Source organism: Pelophylax lessonae (assembly GCF_965119305.1).
Source record: "Pelophylax lessonae genome assembly, chromosome: 4".
NCBI lineage: Eukaryota > Metazoa > Chordata > Amphibia > Anura > Ranidae > Pelophylax > Pelophylax lessonae.
Genome location: NC_138771.1, coordinates 299,837,965 through 299,857,756, shown reverse-complemented (window position 1 = coordinate 299,857,756; position 19,792 = coordinate 299,837,965). Strand labels below are relative to the sequence as shown.

The window sequence follows — 19,792 nt, the reverse complement described above, 5'->3', positions numbered from 1 at the left end:
TTTAATGGCATTCATGCAATTTGACTGTCTTTTAATGTTAGCATTTGGTTGACAAATTTTTCAGAATTGTGGCTGTTTTAATTAAAATGAGTGAACCTTCATATGACAATTTCAATCAGTTGCATTGAAAGCATCAGGTAAAGTAATAGCACCGGATGTCTTAAAGGAATTGTAAAGTTCGACGTTTTTTCTATCTTAATGCATTGTACTGGGTGTTTCTGGGTGTAGCAGTCTCCCCAGCACCCCCTAATATTTACCTGAGCCCCATCTCTGTCCAGCAATGTCCATGTGTCCCTCGGCCGCCTGGGACTCCCACAGTTGTCAATCAAAGTCATTCAGCCAATCGAGAGAGAGGGCGGGGCTGAACGGCAGCTCTGTGTCTGAATGGACACATGGAGCTGCAGCTCCGCTCAGGTGCCCCCATAGCAAGCAGCTTACTGTGGGGGCCCTAGACTGGAGAGCAGGACCAGGAGAATGAACGAGGGACCTGAGAAGAGGAGGATCCGGGGCTGCTCTGTGCAAATCCACTGCAAAAGAGCAGGTAAGTCTAACATGTTTGTTATTTTTATATTTTTTAAAACAAGACTTTACAATCACTTTAAGTATCAATCACTGTATCCCTGTTATCACCTGTGGTTTTAGTTTTACAGAACAGGTTGGTACCTGCGTCGAATTTGATATACTTCATAGTTTTTTTATTAGAATGATATTTTACTGGTATGATTTTCTTTTATGATAAACATGCATCTATTCCAAGTGTGTCCTCAGCCCTGACCTTGTTAGCATTAGATTAATATGATTTACAAAAGTATCACATACGGGAAGATTCTATCAAGAATCCAGAGATACAACAATGTTCTGTAATGCTGTTAGCGATGTAATGTGCTGCATTGCAGAAGTATTGAAGTGGTTATGAATATCAAACCTGTATGCCTGGATTAGTGCCATTTAATCTCATAAGAGAGTCGACTTCAGCACACAGCAAACTCTGACTTGCTTGCATAAAAACGTATTTTGCTTCTTCTGATCTGCGCCATATATGAGGCAATATATGAGGCAATTTAGCAATTAGCCCAACTTAGCCTAATTATACATCCCATCTTTATATTTACTAGGTTTAAATGTGGTTTATGCTTCTCTAATGGAATAGTAGAGTGCGCCTAAATTTAAACTAAACACACTGATTTAACTATTGCATTTAAAGCGAAACTAATCCTACTGATTTAACTATTTCCCAAAAGCAAGTGCAGGTTAGAAATGTTCAATAAATGTTCTTACATCCTGGAAAGAGAAGTATGGTTTTATTTTTTTATTTTTTTCTTTTTGAGAATTATACTTACCTAGGTGGATGCAGCATCGGTCCGATGCTGAATCTGTCCCCCGGTGCCTCTGCACTGAAAACTGAGTGATCGAACACTGCGGATCACTCGGTTCTGACAGCTCCCCGAGCAGAGAGCTGCTGACTGCCAGTAAAAACGTCTCACAGGAGTGCAGAACGAACTGCACTCTGTGATCCATAGGGGATGTACAGCCAAACGAGCTTTGGCTGTACATCTCACTTTATAAAAAATGGCAATGTTGTTTTCTGCAGTGTTTTCATCTGCACTCCTACTCATGCCTACTAGTGCATGCACAGTTTATGCTACATTCAAGGCATACCTCTGCTGAGAACAGTCACAGTTGCTAGTGTGCTTAAAGCGGACCTTCACTCTCTATATGAACTTCCCCCCTCTCCACCCCTCCTCTCATCCTCTGCACCAATTGGGCATTTTTTTTTAAAATGTACCTTCTTTTGGGAAAAAAAAGTGTGTCTCCACCCCTCAATGCATGTCATTCACCTAGACGAATCAGGTGCATGGTGCTCACTAGTCCTTCTGGTATGTGCACATCACATATCCCAGGAGGCCTTTAGTAATTTATTCAGAAGTAGGAGGGGGGTGGGCCTATGCATGAAGGTAAAAATCCTACAGCAGCCCCCTAATACTTACTTGAGCTCCCCCTCAATCCAGCAATGTGCACAAGATCATCGGCTCTCCAGGGACTCTCCCTCCTTATTGGCTGAGACAGTCGCAGGAGCCATTGGTTCCCACTGCTGTCAATCACAGCCAGTCAGCCAATGAGTGAGGGGGACGGGGCAGGGCCGAATTGTGGTTCGGTGTCTGAATGGACACTCAGGCTCAGGAGCATGCCTGTTTGGATGCCCTCATTGCAAGCTGCTTGCTCTGGGGGTACTTAACAGCAGGCAGGGACCCAAGAAGAGGATGATCGGGGTTGCTCTGTGCAACACCACTGCATAAAGAAAAAAATGTTGCCTTTAATGTAACTTTAAGCCCCCTTCCCTTTTGGAAGCTTCACTCACTCCTTAACAATATAAAAAGCTACTATATTTTGTGGCTCTCTCGATCTTCATTTTTTTTTTGCCTAGAGAATGGAATACCCTGCAATATCTCCATCATATATCCTGGGAGGTTCCAGGAACAAATACACATAGTGGCCTGAGGGCGAAGCTGGAGGGGAATCATTTGGGGTTGGTTGCCTAAATTCAAAGAGGATGGCGGCTCTCAATGGGGCAGCAGAATGGCGGATCAACAGTTGTTTTGCTGGGCAGGTGAGTATGTTTTCTGAAGAGAACCTAGCAAAACTTAAGAAGAATGGGGTGAAAAAAACAGGTGGGGGTGGGTGGGGAGGACGTAAAGTTCCTCTTTATGGACTTCTATTGCATTCCGTGTTGTCACTTCAAAGAAGCCCTTCACTCCATGTTGGTGACCACACAGAGAGAAAGGAAAAACAACCCCAATTGGCTCAATGATAGCAGCTAAAATCTGAGGTTTTTTTTCCTTTAACAAGCAAAAAAGCATTGACTGTAATTTTGCTTTTATACGAAATTCTAGCTACCCTCCTCAGAAAAAAAATGCTTTATATGTATTTATACAAGATTTTAAATAACTTGAAGTGATTGTGAAGGTTTTTTTTTTTTTTTTAAATAACAAACATGTTATACTTACCTGCTCTGTGCAAGGATTTTGCACAGAGCAGCCCGATTCTCCGTTTCTGGGGTGCCTCGGCAGCGCTCCTTCACTTCATCTTTCCATGGGCGCACCCGTGCGGGCGCGCTTACGAGTCCCGATGCTGCGTCCATTGACACAGATAGTGGGCCTCGCTCCCTGCTCCCATGTCACTGGATTTGATTCACAGCAGCGGGAGTCAATGGCTCCTGCTGCTATCAATCTATTCAATGAGGTCCTTAGACAGCGGCTGGAGCCGTTGGGCTCGTGCTCGTCGCTGGAACGATCGGGTTCAGGCAAGAATAAGGGGGGGGGGTCTGGGGGACAGCTGCAGCACCAAACATTTTTCACCCTAATGCATAGAATGCATTAAGGTGAAGAACCTTGAGACTTTACAACTCCTTTAAGAATTTTAACTTTATTACTGTATCTTCAGTTTTCTCTCATTCCAGCGTGATGTGGGTAAAACATACCATTAAATTATATTAAATCTCCACCTTTTGGACTAACTAACTTCCTTATGTCAGTTGCTCTCAGCTGTGTGCACTGTTCATAGTTCAGACAAATATTCTTAAATTGTGGTCACAGCTCAGTCTGCCCAAAGGCCAAAGACCTGGTCGCCATTTGCTACCTCTGCTGTCCTTGTTCTACCACTGAACGTAGCAATGGCAGAAAAGAAATGTGTCTTCCTGTAATATAAAATGATGCATTGTGGATGTAAGTTATTCATCCTACAATACTTTAGCTTCTTGTTTGAAGCGTTTAAAGTCTATAAAGCAAAAAGCATTAAAATTCACAGGAAGCAAGTCCCTGCTGAGTGACCGTTAATTGCTTCAATTGACTTGCATGTCAATTGGGTTTTCAGTTCAGTGGATACTGTCTCACTGATTAACCACAGGTATAAAGCAATCATGCCTGGATAAAGAGGGCTTCAGTGTGGAACACAAGATTTGTATATTTGGGTGTATGTTTTATTTTTTTCATAGATTTCAGTTGTCAATGTCATTATATATTTCAACTCCTGGGTACATTAAAAGCTCATACGCGAGTAATAGTATCCCATGGTTTTCTTCTGATGGAATATTTCTGCTGTCAGCACAGTGTTATTAAAGTAAACTTTATCTGGCCTACATAGTGCCTAAGGTGACAGCAGGAGCCTATATTAGCCTGAGGTAAGATCTGTCCTCTTCTGGGACTAAGCCGTTCCCTATACTTCATCCTCTACTACCCAGTGAGCGTGATACTGATTTGCGGGGCAGGGATTAAACTCAATTTGTATAGGAGTTGTGGCCCTATGTAGAATTCAGGCCAGCCTTTCTCAACCAAGGATCTGCAGAACCCTGGGTGTTCTCCAAAAGTCGCTGAAGGTTCATTGAGCAATGCTCAATTTCTAAAAAAAAAAAAGAAAAAGAAACTTAAAAAATATGGGCACTAGGTATCAATATTCCAGTGTCCAAACCAAAAAAAAAAAATATATGCACAATATAACCTCGAAATTATGATCTATGTTTCTACATCTTTATGTAAAGTCCATGTGACAGTCCAATATTAACCCCTTTTCTCCGACAAAACGCAAATATGCGGCCTCGGCTTCAGGGGCTGTACCGGGGTGATGCCTGCAGCTAATGGCATCACCCTCGTACCGTTGTTTAAAGTCGACGGTCGGCTTTCTTGTAATGACAACTGATGCAGCAACCCCCACCTTCACCAACGGGAGACCTGAGCGACCAGCCGGTACATCCATCGGCTAGCCGAAGACCCGAACAAAGCCACATTCGGTTGTAATCCAGTTTCCAATGTAAAACCTGGAAGCGATGTCATGACATCACTTCCGGGTACTGGAGCCTTAAAAAAAGTAAAGCATTCAAAACAGCAAACCTTGGGGTTTTGAATGTTTTTAAGTGCAGAGGAGGTATTTGGAGGAGGGACCCAAGATGCCTCCATAAAAAGCACCTGTCACTGCCTATTACTGTGACGAGAGATGTTTAAATTCCTTGTGACAGCAATAAAAGTGATCAAAACATTTTTTTTTAAATGGATAGTGTAAAAAAGAAATAAAAAAATAAAATAATTAAAAAAAAAAAATTTTAAGCGCCCCATCTCTTTGGGATTACACACAGAAGCGACCGCATACCCAAGTCGCGCCTGCATATGTAAAAGGTGTTCAAACCACACATTGGAGGTATCGTGATCATTAGAGCGAGAGCAATAATTCTAGCACAAGACCTCATCTTTAACTCTAAACCGGTAAACGTTAACATTTTTGTAGATTTATAAGTACCGAATTTTTACGAAGTTTGTCGCCATATTTCTTCCCAAAAAATTTCACAAAACTGCGCAAATACCGCGTGACATAAAATATCCTCCTTATGGTCTAAGCTCCACTTAATCACTCCGGGATAAAACATCTAAATTTTCTCATAGCGCAGCCAGTTTTTGTTATTAAAATATATGGTGTACAAGGTATGAAATATTACATTAGCCTGTGCCTATGCCGGCACCGAGCGATTACAGCAGTGTATCGATATTGTGTCACCTGTGCCAGCTGCCTCTCCCAGCATTGAGATTCAGCGACCATATTTTTTAAGTTTTTTTTATTTATTTATATCTGTGTTCACATTACTGGCTTTATTGGTTTAGCTGCAGGGGTAACACACATTTAGGTTTGCAGTAATATAATATAATCTTCAGCTCAGTGATTTTAGTTTTTAATGCTCAATTTCTGCCATTGTTGCAAATAATCTTTTAGCTATCTGTAAGGAAGCAATCTTCTCACTGACCACCAATGAAAGGAAATTTCTTCCCACAGGCTACCAGTGTAATGGGACCCTTTATTATAATGGGGCCCTCACCCAATGACCTATGTAAGAAGCAATATTTTCGCTCACTTCCATTATAATGGGGCCTTTCTCTTACTGACTATCAGAGTTAGGGCTCTTTCACACGGGCGGTCCGATCAGATCCGCCTATCAGTTTTTTAGGCGGATCTGATCGGATCCTCCATGCAGCTCTATGGGGCAGCGGGGGACACCTCCGCTGACACCCGCTGCCATCCGCATCCGATCCTGTGCTGAAATCTGGACGGATGGAAACCCTATTTTTCCATCCGTTCAGTAATCGGAGCGGATCGGATCTGATGAGAGCGGACAAGCGGTCCGCTCTCCTCCGATCCCCCATAGAGGGCAGCGGGTGCTGAGACACCTCCCTCTCCGCTCTGCAAGCGGAGACGGAGCTGTCATCCGCCCGGCTCAGCGGGGATCGCGGATCGATCCCCGCTGAGCAACACGGATCCGCCTGCGGAGGCGGACCGTGTGAAAGAAGCCTAATAGGGCTATTTTGCCAATGACCTCTAATGTAAGGTGGTTCTTCCATCACTGACCACCAATCTAAGGGGCATTTCTCCACTGGCCAGTGTAAGGGAGCACTTTTCTACTGACCACTAGTAGAACATACAGTTTTTAGTATCTGTTTTTTTTTTTTTATGGTCATTTTTACTGAGTATTTAATTAATATTGATCAAATATAATTTTCATAAAGAGAGTGTCAAATTCGCTATGTATGTTGCATTCCCTATTCTTTTACTTATTTTTAAATTTCAACTGATCGTTTGCTATTGTACTGTGAGTTGTAGGTAGAGTGATTAAAAATCGGGGGTTCCCAAGGCCCTCAAAATCTATTTATAGATTTCCTCTGTTTTAACCACTTGCAGACCAGCTGCCGTAGTTATACTGCGGCAGGTCGGCTCTGTTACGCAAAACAACGTACATGTACGTCGTTTCATGTAGCAGTTAGTGGGGACCCGCGCATGCGCCTATTAGCTAGAAGGGGAGCCAATCAGCGGGTCCGGCGGCACCCTTGATCGCTTCCCATTGAGACAACATGGCAGTCTTCTGATGTAAACATGACAGACCGCTGTTCTGTCAGTGATGAACACAGGGATCCTGTGTTCCTCCTATGTAGGAACACAGGTCTCTGTGTTCATCCAGTGAATACAAACCCCACACAGTTAGAAAGAATCCCCTAGACACACATTTACCCTTTGATCGCCCCTGGTGTTAACCCCTTGCCAGCCAGTGTCATTAGTACAGTAACAGTGCATATTTTTAGCACTGATTACTGTAGTATTGTCACTGGTCCCCCCAAAAGTGTCAGTTAGTAGTCCAATCTGTGCGCCGCAATGTCGCAGTCCCACTAAAAATTGCTGATCGCAGCCATTACTAGTAAAAAAAAAAAAAATGACATAAATCTTTCCCCTAGTTTGTAGACGTGATAACTTTTGCGCAAGCCAATCAATATACACTTATTGGGATTTTTTTAACCAAAAATTTGTAGCAGAATACATGTTGGCCTAAAATGGTGAAAAAATTAGATTTTTTTTTTAAATTTTATTGGGAATGTTTTATAGCAGAAAGTAACAAATATTATTATTTTTTTTCAGAATTTTCGCTCTTTTTTTGTTTATAGCTCCAAAAATAAAGGTGATCAAATACCACCAAAAGAAAGCACTATTTGTGTGAAAAAAAGGACATCAATTTTATTTGGATACAATGTCGCACGACCACGCAATTGTCAGTTAAAATAACGCAGTACGTATGGCCTGGTCATTAAGGGGGTAAAACCTTCTGGTTCTTAAGTGGTTAAAAGGGTTGAGAAAGGCTTTTCGAAGGCCTAGAATCCATTGTCTTTCCAGGGAGAGAGCACTCGATTTAAAGACCAGCACAGGTACAAAGGCCAGGTTAGTTTTTATCAAGGGCCTCTTATACTTGATTTCACATTCTTCTCTCTCTCTTTGCTGCTACTGCAACATTGATGCTGAAACATGGTTTAACAGTTTACTGCTTTTGGTAGCCTAATAGTCCTATGGGCGGTCGTCATATTATTAAACAGACTTGGGCAGGACATTTAAAATTAGATTCATCAGATGCAATGAAAATGTTTCCTTTGTTTGGTCCTGCTATGGGCAATGGTTTTGTGAGCTCAACCATATTTTTTCCCATGCATTGTTTGAATTAAAAATATCCATAAAGATTTAACATCATGATTAAAGCATTTGGTTGACACCGATCAGACACGCTGTTGATAAAAACACATGCAGACTTATTTGGGGAGTGATGATGTACAAAAGTTTACTTTGGTCAGAAGAGCTAGTAATGGTAAAGGATTGCCTCCTATAGGTTATAAGTGCATCCTTATTGTACCTTGCACTACTTTATTGGTTAAGACTGATAGTAGACTGTTTACATCCCACCTTGACAAGTAATGGAAATTCAGCCATTGCGTAATTTACAGTTATTGTGTTCTGGCAAGAAGCTCTGTCTTCTACATGGATGAGACATTTTACATGCTAGCCCTTCATTTTTTAATTCTTGTGTGAAATTTAGAAGTTTGTAGTTCTGCAATTGAAGGCGTAGATATTGGCCACTACAATTGCTCTTAGTTCCCGCTCAAAGTGACCCTGTGAGAGTACAAAAATTCTAAATTTGGCAGCCTGTCTTCAACTATTGGTAATGAGTGTATTCTGATGGCTCGGAACTCTCCCCACTGTCAGAATACAATAGCACAGTGGCAGGGAATTAAATCATTTTCACCAAGTTGAATGAAAGAAAATGAATCACGTATAGGCTGCCTAGGTCTAACTCTGAGACTTGATTTGTGAGAAAGAACAGTAAAGCACAACCACTGTGTAGCACTGAAAAGCAGGAAGCAGAGCCTGCATATGTAATGAGTTAAGGCTCTTTCACACGGCCGTTCAGTTTTTTTTTTCCGCTCCGGTGCTTTTTTTTTTTCTTTTTTTACACAGAGCGGATGACACTTGTGTCATCCACTCCGTATGTCCGCGGATGATATACGGACATAATGTATGTCTATGGGCATTGCGGATGTCAGTGGATGACACCGCTGACATCCGATTTTGCTTCCTTCCTGTTTTTTAAACGGAACAAAAATAGGGTTCTGTTCCGTTCCAAAAAACGGAACAGAACTGAAAGGACGAAAATCGGATGTCAGCGGATGGTCATCCGCTGACATCCGCAATCCCATAGACATTCATTTTGTCGTAAATCACCCGCAAACGGATGGGGTGATTTACGGACATACGGAACGTCCGTGTGAAAGAGCCCTTATGGTAGCACCATTGTGTCCACATGCAATTACAAAATTCACATAAAAATGTGGCTCTTAATACTTTAACATAAGTGATAATAAGTGATAATTTAAATCAAGTTGATCACTTTGACCCAAAATAAATAACTAAGACTATACTTTCCCTTTAAACATTTATTTCAAATGATCCAAAAAGTCAATGAGAAAGGCACCTATTGGAAAACCCAACAGAGACACAATTTGATGAATTGTTAGTCTAATGTAGTTAGTCTGATTTTGGAATGTGCCAAAAATGTTCTGGATGGTGTATATGTTTCACAAAGCTTGTTCTCCACTTGAGCTGCAAAGTCTAAATGTGAAATGCTTTCATCTATATATGCTGCAGCTTGTACCTCCAAGATGTTTCTGGGCTGGCACATTTTCACTGTAGCTCTGGCTGACTTTCAAGTTCAAAGTGAATTGCTTGAGTGATATTTTTGACCTCTACCAGCCTGTACAACAAATACTTGCAAGACAGACAGCTTTCTTTGCGACTGCCATATTTCTTTCTGACAACCCCTTTAATTAAAATACTGATTTATGCCACTGCTTAAAGAATGAGCCAAAGTAGAATGGCATAATAATATTGTTCTTTTTTTTTTTTTTTCTTTTTATTAATCGACTGTTGGATCAGTGCTTTTTTGTTTTCTAGGGCTATTGATTTAAGCATTTTACATAATATTTTGATTGATTTGTTCTTGTATATTCTGTTTTTTTAAATTGATATGGCTTAAAATAAATATGTGCAAATATGCTGAGAACGGTCTCTGTCCTTAAAATCCAAAAGAAATTCCCTAGCAAACCAAACACTTAGAATAATTATTTGTCAGCGAAATCAGGCATGGCTGCTCTCTAGTAAGATAAAGGAAGGGGTTTTGTAAATTCTGGCATCTTTAGAATGTGTTCTCTAATGTTGTAGTAAATACTTCAGTAGGGAATCAGAGGATGCCAGGTTTTACCTATTTTTATACAACTCTTATGTCTTGGTGTTAAGTTATTCACTTTAAGGTCATCACAGAGGATAAGGGGGCACTCTTTACATCTAGAGGAAAAGGGATTTCATCTCCAAATACTGAAAGGCTTCTTTACAATAAGAGCTGTGAAAATGTGGAATAGACTCCCTAAGGAGCTGGTTCTGGCCAGCTTAGTAGATTTCTTTAAAAAAGGCCTGGATTCTTTCCTAAATGTACATATTATAACTGGATACTAATATATATAGGTAAAGTTGACCCAGGGAATATCCGATTGCCTCTTCAAGATCAAGAAGGATTTTTTTTCCCCTGCTGGAGCAAATTGGATCTTGCTTTGCTGGGGTTTTTTGCCTTCCTCTGGATCAACTGTGGGTATAGGATCGTGTATATAGATTGTATATATATTTTTTCCCTTTCATAGGTCGAACTAGGTGGACTTGTGTCTTTTTTCAACCTGATTAACTATGTAACGTTGTCTCTATAGCGGTGTCTACTGGGGTAATGCATGCATTACTGCACCTTATAGGTATGAACAGGCCTCTGGTGTTTTACTAAAAGATTTGTGTCTCTCAAACTAAAGCAAACCTTTGTTAGGAGGACATTTTAGGTACAAATAAATATTCAAAGAGTTTTTCTTTTTCTTGCATACCTAATATGTACATAAGTAGTGTGCAAAAAGGCGTACAGAAGACCCATAATGTAAGCATTTGACAGCAACTGTGGTATGGTGTGTGCAGTACAACACTATGTTCTAGTATGTATAGCACATTGAAGAGTTATCATTCTTGTCTCCTACTGTGCAATGCAGAGTCTGTATTCCTTTTCTACATTATAACTCATTAACTATATGCCAATATCCACTTCATTCATTTATTAATGGGTTTCAGTATAATAATTGTGGCACCACCTCTTCCTCCTTCCACATGTAATTTATATCAAGCAGCTGAAGCAGAAGAAAACTGTTAATTGAAAGTTGCAGTTATATTTGTCCATTTTTCCTGTGAGAGAAGTGGACAAGTGTAGTGAGTTTATATGGCCCTGCTGTGTCCAAATAGCCAGAAGAAAGGACCCTGAGGCTGATTATGGAGATTTATCTGTGGGTAACAATTTTGACAGTTAAAAATATCGAGGCTGAGAAGTTGATGGATGTCAATTAGACTGCAAGAGTGGCTCCAAAATCTGGAGCCACCTGTCGTGCCAGCCTCAGAACAGTGTGCCCCCATGGTGTGCCAAATATGTATTTCTCAGTGCTAGCACAACATTTGCAAATAGTTAAACTTCTCTGTCTGTTGCAATGTTAGTTAACTATTTTATTTTTATGAGAAAATGCTAGCTGGCATTGCTAAACTCCTTCCTTACAAAACAGCTGACTCTTAGGTTGAGCCAAAGGTTTCAGTACGTTTAGGTCACTAACCCAGAATAAGTATGCAGATCAGAAGCTCGAACTTTGCTTTATACAGGCTACATGCTCAGCAAGGCAAAACTAGGATTTTAAGAAACGGTAGCCTCTAAATTTTAAGCTTCTTGGAACTGGCATGGTAGCAGAAATCATTTATGGAGAGTATATGTCCATCATTAGAATGTGGAGGTCCGACTTGTTTTTCCTTCCTCCTCTGGTTAGGTGTCTATAAACACTTCTCTCCTGCCTCTGATACCTGAATATGTCTTAGGTTTTTCCAATGCAAGTGAGCCTGATTGACTCACAGTACACAACCTCCCACTCTGATTACTACTGTATAGAGGGTTGTGTTATTTTATTATGATATAAAAACTGATTTCAGACAGTTAAACTAGCATTATTTAAAGATGTATCAGGTTAATAAAAAAACAAACATACATACCTCAATGCTACAGCATCAGACCCTCATCACATGGCTCAGATCTGTCTTCTTTGAGCAGGGAGCAGTAACTATCAGCCACCACTCTGCTCTGCCCCTCCAGCAGTCAATGGAGTACCAGGCTGGAGAGAGGGCTGGCAAAACTGGCTTCTGTTCTCAGCTGCAGGCAGCTGGGTGGATTCCGACAATATGGTTGGGATCCTTCCAGAGACTGGAGTGGCTCTGTAATGTCAGGAGAAAGCAGACTTCATAATCCAAAGAATAATCTCCTGTGCTTGAGTGTGGTGCTTTAGGGATTGATGGACTCTCTACTTATCTGGCTTAGTAGAAGTATAGGGCAAATGTGATGTGACTCGCTGCCCCCTCTGGACTTTGGGTATCCTTTCATATACACTAAAAAACAACAAAGAGAGAGGCGCTCCGACCTAGCACATTACCATTACACAATGTATTGAATAAATAAAACAAGTGATTTTCACAATTAATAGTGTGGTATGATATATAAGCTTGTGGTCAATCATCCATATTTTTCGCTCTGAGGAAGAGGGCTTGTCCCTCGAAACGTGTAATGTTTTGGACACTGAAAGGCCTTCCCATGTCATCAGTTGAGCTCTGTGGACCCGGAGGCAGTCTCATTTGCATTTCATGATACGCACGTTAATGTCATGCATTTGTGTAATGAAAATGCGGTAGGTTGGTGCACCCCCTCTTTGTTGATTTTTAGATAGCAGGCTTTAGCCCACTGTTGGCTGATTTTGGGCAAAAGTAAGTGCACTGCCATGACCGACAAGGGAAGCATGCCCAAAAAAGCTTAGGCTTTACTTCTCTTTTAAAACACACTTAAAGTGGTTGTAAATGGTGAAGGTTCTTTTTATCTTAATGCATTCTATGTATTAGGATAAAAGGCCTTCTGTGTGCCGCTCCCTCCCTCACACTTACCTAAGCTCCCTCTCGATCCAGCGATGTTGCACGAGAGACTTGGCTGTCCAGGACTCTCCCTCCTCATTAGCTGAGACGGCAGCAAGCCAATGAGAAAAAAAGGGGGTAGGGCTGGGCTGCGGCTTGGCTCAGAGAGCGGGTAAGTATGACAGGTTTGTTATTTTTGACAAAAGAAAAAAACAAGACTTTAATATCACTTTAAGGCTTGTGCTGATAGGTATTTGCTCACTTCGAATAGGTTTTGCATTTCTGTACAAATCTATGAGAAGGCAAAACTTGCTTGACACAGAACAAATGCAGATCAGGAGGAGGTCAGCTTGCACCTGTCAATGAATTCTGAATGACTTCAGAAACATCTCAAACTGATGTCATCGACATAAAACCGTACAGTAAAAATATGACATGACTTAATGGTGTTTTTATATGTGGCTGGGTTTCTACTTTAATTTAAATATAGCGACTCTTTTTTTAAGAGTTAATGTTTCAAAATTCAAAGATTTTATTAAGCCATTGAGGTACTAGAGTGTTGTGCAAAGTAAAGGAAGACTTCTGTTTGGCGTGGGGGCATTTGCTGTAGCACCCTCTGTATTTGACTGAAAAGGTAATTTTTAACTGAAAAATGTAAATGTAATTCTAGGGTCTTATGGAGTGCTAAAAAAAAAAAAAAACATGTTCTACTTTACAAAATCATCTGGGTGAATTAGTGTGAAGTGTTTCCACCAAGCAGTGAAAATTAACTTTAAATAAAAATGGGCAACTGACATATTAAGCAAATGCTGGCTCCATCTTGGCTAAATGAACAATAAAAAAAAATATATATATATATGACCGTTTTGTAGCTCAATTTACAGCCAGTAACATGAAGGAAAATGTGATAATACCAGCACTGAATACCATTTATATTTTAAGTTATTTAAGGGAATTTTTCTTGAGTTTATGTAGAAAATGTGCAACACTTGAGTGCTACTATTTCAGTAGTTCTGCCATTGAACAAAGCACATGGTTTTTACTGAGCCACATGTCAAATATGGAATGGAGGTGTGGTTTTGCTAATTGTCATTTGTGATTTTATGTCTATAGTTTTATCTTTAATTTGTATCTAATCCTGCTTCTATTCTCTTTTTAAAGGTGGAACTCTCCAGCAATGCTGTTTTGCACCAGATAAGACGGGATCAGGTCACAGATGTGTGTCGGGCCAATAACGTGTTAAGCAGGAAACGCCGTGTACTAACTCCCAATGACCTGAAACACTTGGTGGTTGATGAATATCATGAGCTGATTTACTGCTATGTGCCAAAAGTGGCATGTACCAACTGGAAGAGGGTAATGATGGTCCTTACGGGAAGAGGTAAATACAGTGATCCAATGGAAATACCGGCAAATGTGGCTCATGTCTCCTCCAACCTCAAAACCCTTAACCAGTATAGCATTCCAGAGATCAACCATCGCTTGAAACATTTCATGAAGTTCCTATTTGTTCGTGAACCTTTTGAGAGATTGGTTTCAGCCTACAGAAATAAATTTACCCAAAAATACAACACGTCTTTCCACAAACGCTATGGCACCAAAATAATAAGGCGGCAGCGTAAAAATGCCACCCAGGAAGCACTGCTTAATGGCAGCGATGTCAAATTTGAGGAGTTTGTTGCTTATCTTATTGATCCACATACCCAAAAAGAAGAGCCCTTTAATGAGCACTGGCAAACAGTCTTTTCTCTCTGCCACCCATGTCATATCCATTATGATCTCATAGGAAAATATGAAACCTTAGAAGAAGATTCTAATTTTGTGTTGCAACTGGCAGGAGTGGGTAACTATCTGAAATTTCCCACTTTTGCCAAATCTACCAGAACTACTGATGAAATGACGGCGGAATTTTTCCAAAACATCAGCTCAGAGCACCAAACTCAACTGTATGAGGTCTACAAACTGGATTACTTAATGTTCAACTACTCAACTCCAGCCTACCTAAAACTAGAATGAAAGTCCATCCATGTCTAGCAAAGGATTTTCTTACAGCGTGAATAGAGGGTCATTTTGTAAATTCATGGCAGGCTGAAGTGGGGTTAGGGTGGGAGGGATGATAGCGATTTATTTGTACTGCGAGCAGTGCAAACAAAATAATTTAAATTTCTTCATAAAGAAAGACTGCTCTCTTTAGAGTAAGAGGAATCTAAGCTAGTCTGAAGACACGCAAACTACTACTATGCTGTTCTCAAGTTCCGTGGCGCCTTCATGCTCTATGTAAATTGTCTATAAATTATTTATAGTTATTTAAACTATGTCTCTTGATCTGATTAAGTCTATTGTTTGTCTATAAAAATATATAGATATATCTGTGTATATCTATATATAATATATTTGTATGTGTGTGTATATACATATATATGTACATATGTACATATTTTCAGAGCCAAATATTAACAAATTTCAAATCCATGCTAATCCATTTAGTAATTTGCTATTGTCATTGGATTTACATGACCATTTTCAAAAGCTAAAACTCATGTGTTTAGCCTCGTATTCAGAATTAATAGATCGTTTTATTTTGAATAGCAGACAAGTAATTACATGGCATTAATAACACTGCCCTTTTGGATTTTTGTGCTTTTTTGTCAGTAATTTATTTTGTGAAGTTTAGAAATTGATGCTTGGTTTATGTGTTTATAATCAGGTATACATGTTTATGAGTTTATACATGTTGAGGAGTTTAAAGTATGTAGGTCCAAAAAGGCATTTCCAAAAACGTCCATTATGATTGGTATTTATTGCAAATACATATAAAAGGCAAACGATGCAAATGTACCATGTAGTGATACCTCTTTGTGTTTACACTATAAAAAATGGACATGTAGATAATGCAGTGAACAATATGGATCATTTGGTCAAATTCAGTGTTAGTAGAGAATGCTAGCCTTGTCCTGTTAACCATGATTAAGGCTTCTTTTAGTGTATTTAGAGAGTAATGTGTCCTTTCTCCAAGATACGCTCTCAGTTAATTTTGAATTTTCTCATTGTATTTAAACATAGAAATTATGCAAAAATTGACATTTAATAAGTGCAATTTGTATTCAGGTGCTGCATATAAGAACAGAGCTTTACCCCCATAAACTTATTTTGGTGCCAGTTAGTTTACATCTTTGTTAGAGTTTTAAATTTCAAAGAAAGGATTGTTGTTATAGCAATGTAAAATTCTAGAAGCTAGGTATACAATTAGTAATGTAAATCCTCAGAAGCTGAAGGAAAATAGGCACTATGTGAATCTGTGGGAAATAGGCATAGAAGGAGCAATGTACATTTTCAGCAGTTAGGACTTAGGCTTGGATAAATAGCATTCAAGATTAAAGGGAGAGCATAGTATTATGTAAAATTTCAAGAGAAATGACAATATTGACTACATGAAACTTCAAGAGGAGAAGCATAGTAGTCACTATGTAAAGCTCTAGAGGGTAGGAAAACTGCCAAGGGTGGTTTATAGTAATAGTTGTATAAATTCTATAGAGTAGACCATGTAGGTGGTATAGTATTTTCTACATAAAGCTCAAAGGGGCAGGGACGTAGTTAGCACTATAACTTTTTAAGACAAGTGCACTTTCAAAAAAAAAAATGGGATCCTTAAATTTACCCGGAAAGCTTGTTTTCAAATAGATATTTTACATTTTCCTTTTTTTTTTTCCTTTGTGAATAGTCATCAAGGTCAGCTGAGTTTAAAGTGGAAGTCCAATCAAATACTGTCAAGTTTAAACCTGCTCCTGCCCTCATTCTAAGCCCTACTAAGTCCCCTCTAAAGGAAAGATATTTATACTTACCCATTTGCCTCCGGTCACATGATCAGCTCCCATCGTTGACTTCAGTGTAGAGGAGGGACAGCCAACAATGGATGCCTTATAGTAAGTATATGGGTGACGTCACCACATTGGCATTGCAGCCGTTGTCAGCGATTTCTCCTCTACACTGAAGCCAACCACTGGGGAGATCATTGGACTAGACTGAAGCACCCTCAGAATACCGGTAGGTAAGTACTGTATATGCATCTTTCCTTTAGAGGGTAGTTAGTATAGGGCTTAGAATGGGGCTTGAAGAAGGTTTAAGCTTAGATAGAATTTGACTAGACCTTCACTTTATTGTTCTTATTTGTGTATATTTATGCAGGAGGCATTGAGCATTGTGTAAAAAGAGTTGTATAGGAAGAATCCCAGTCTAGCTTACATCTGGCTAGCAGGACTCATCAAGGATGACTTCAGCTAAAGTAAATATCAAGTATGCTTTCTGTCTGCAGTTTCTCTGCAATTGTTTTTTTTTTCTGAGAAATGTTTAACGATCCTGATATTGAAGTCATCAAATCCGCTGGGTGTGAGGAACAGCATATGTAACGTTTATTTTTATCCACATGTGCACTTATCCTTTAAAAGAGAAGAACGGTAGCATATAATAGGCATGACATGAAAGGCCAAAGGGTGAGCCTTAGATAGCATTGTGTAAATTCCAGGTGGAGGTTTTAGGTCGAATCAATGTCCTTCCCATCATTAGCTTTACAAGGAAACTGGTAAGAATGAGGTAATGATCACTGTCCCTTACTGATGGTAAAATGAAAATATACTGATAACTATTCAGTTGTCTTTTTCAAACCATCTTTTAGTTGTTTTACCTTTTTTTCTTTAAAATAGTCACCTCTTTTTTACCTTTAAGCAATATTAAACCCAAAAACAGAATTGAATTAATTGCTACTTACCATTTCTTAGATGTGGTGGCTGCATTAGTTCCCTGTTTTGGCAATTTTCCCTTTTTTTTACCTGGTGATCCATCCAATAGTTCGGTTATTTTTCAACTTCTTTAACCACTTGACCCCGGAAGATTTACCCCCCTTCATGACCAGGCCATTTTTTGCAATACAGCACTGCTTTTCTTTAACTGACAATTGCGTGGCGTGCGACACTGTACTTAATGAAAATGTATGGGTTTTTTTTCTCTACAAATAGAGCTTTCTTTTGGTGGTATTTGATCATCTCTGCGGTTTTTAATTTTTAACTTTCTACTATAAAACATACACTATAAAAAAATATGAAAAAATCGAATTTCTTCATTCATTTAGGCCAATATGTATTCTGCTACTTTTTTTTGGTAAAAAAAAAGAAAATCCCAATAATTGTAAATTGATTGGTTTTGGAAAGTTATATCATCTACAAACTATGGGATATTCATAATACAGTGATCAGTACTAAAAATAATGCACTGTCACTGTACTAATGACACTGGCTGTCAAGGGGATAACATCAGGGGCGATCAAAGGGTTAATTATGTGCCCATTTTTGTGAGTTTTCCATTTTTTTCACGTCCGATTTATTGTATCATTTCGCTGTTACTCAATGCCTATTTATTAGTGCCATGATGTGGGGCTGTGCCTCCTTTGAAACTGATGGCTGTGTCTGTTTTTTAATAAAAATTATTAAAGTGGATTATAAATGATCACCTCGTAAAACAACCCATTCAGTTTAAAATAGAAATCAAAGGCAAAACATTTTTGTATAGATGTAAAAAACAGCGAGCGATATGGGATAAAATCTTGCATGGCCGCCTGCAGTGCGGTCCGCATTAATTGACGTCACTTTGCTAGCTCCAATCCAATCCAATTAAAAACGATTACATTGTAAAACAACCCATTTAGTTTAAAATGGAAATGAAAGGCAAAACGTTTGTATCTAGATATAAAAAACATTACAAATTCCTTTTTCCCTTTTTTTTATAAGTGATCACATTCCCTCTGTTCTCAGCTGCATAATAATTAGGGGGAGGAGAAGCAGAAGCATACTGAGCTTCCCAGTGAATTTCTGTGCAGTGTGGGCATGTCAGGACAAGTCTGATCATTGGAGGAGAGTTCTCTGTGTTCCCAGCATCGCTAGAGAACACTGTGTGCTCTCCTGCTTAGTGTGGTCAGGTTTTAAAAGGAAAGCAGAGGGACTGACACTGGCACCAGGGACTTCATATAAAGGAAGCAATACAAAGAGAACAGGATACTTTTTCATACAAGTGCATGGTACAGCAGGCAAAAATCAGGAATATGAAGTTTTGGGGTAACAAACTCTTTAAATGTGTGCCTGACCAGTGCTTTACTACTGTGGGGGAGGTGCTTGTACTAGGAGAAGGTATGGATTGGTGCCTCTGCTCAGCAGAGGCACAGGATCCATGCCTTCTGTACTGTCAGAACCGCAATCTGCCTTATTTACATAGGCAGACCACCGTTCTGCCTGTGTACTGAAGCATCACAGTGGGAGCGGGCCGGTGGCGCACAAGCTCCAGACCCAAAAGTGAAGGATCACTTACTATGAACATGATCCTGTGCAGCAGATCCGCATTTCCGCTGTATATATACAGTATAAGATCGGCAAGCGGTTAACTGACCAAGCCGTTCAGCAAAAGCAGCAGTTAGAGGGTTGAGGCACACCATTTACCACTGACAGGGGGTGCTAACAATGGCCAGCAGTTATTCATTTATATAAAACCAGTGATCCCAAAAAGAATACTGTTGCTCTAACTGCTGAAATGTGTTAGCTGGAGTTCAGCTTTAATTTGTTAGCCAAGTTCACCTAAATCAGCAAGTCCACACTACCCTCTCCCCAGGCTGACAACACTGCTGTTCAAGGGTTGCTCCTTTGCTCCGTCATAGAATGGAGCCACCCTAAAACCGGAAGTGTGTTACTGGTCAGACCACTGGGTGTGAGTAATGGAGAAAAGCTTTAAAAAATAGCAAAAAAAATGCAGCCACTAGATTTAAGGATTGAATTACATTTAGGAATTACATTTTTGTTTTTGGGTTTAATACTGTTTTAGGGTTTACCAAAATGTACCTGTTTGGCAGAAAGTAGGGTACCCAGCCTTATGATGCTACCAGTGTGTTATA

General features: G+C 39.7%; 1 protein-coding gene across 2 annotated transcripts in view; it reads left to right on the top strand.

Annotated features, from left to right (window-relative positions):
- Positions 1–15,173, top strand: part of CHST11 (carbohydrate sulfotransferase 11) — a 255,543-nt gene extending 240,370 nt beyond the window's left edge. For both annotated transcript variants that reach the window (XM_082253119.1, XM_082253118.1), the window contains exon 3: positions 14,023–15,173. In XM_082253119.1, coding sequence (XP_082109245.1) covers positions 14,023–14,877 — 855 coding nt within the window. In that variant the 3' untranslated portion in view covers positions 14,878–15,173. The remainder of the gene's footprint in view (positions 1–14,022) is intronic.
- Positions 15,174–19,792: the final 4,619 nt, after the last annotated feature.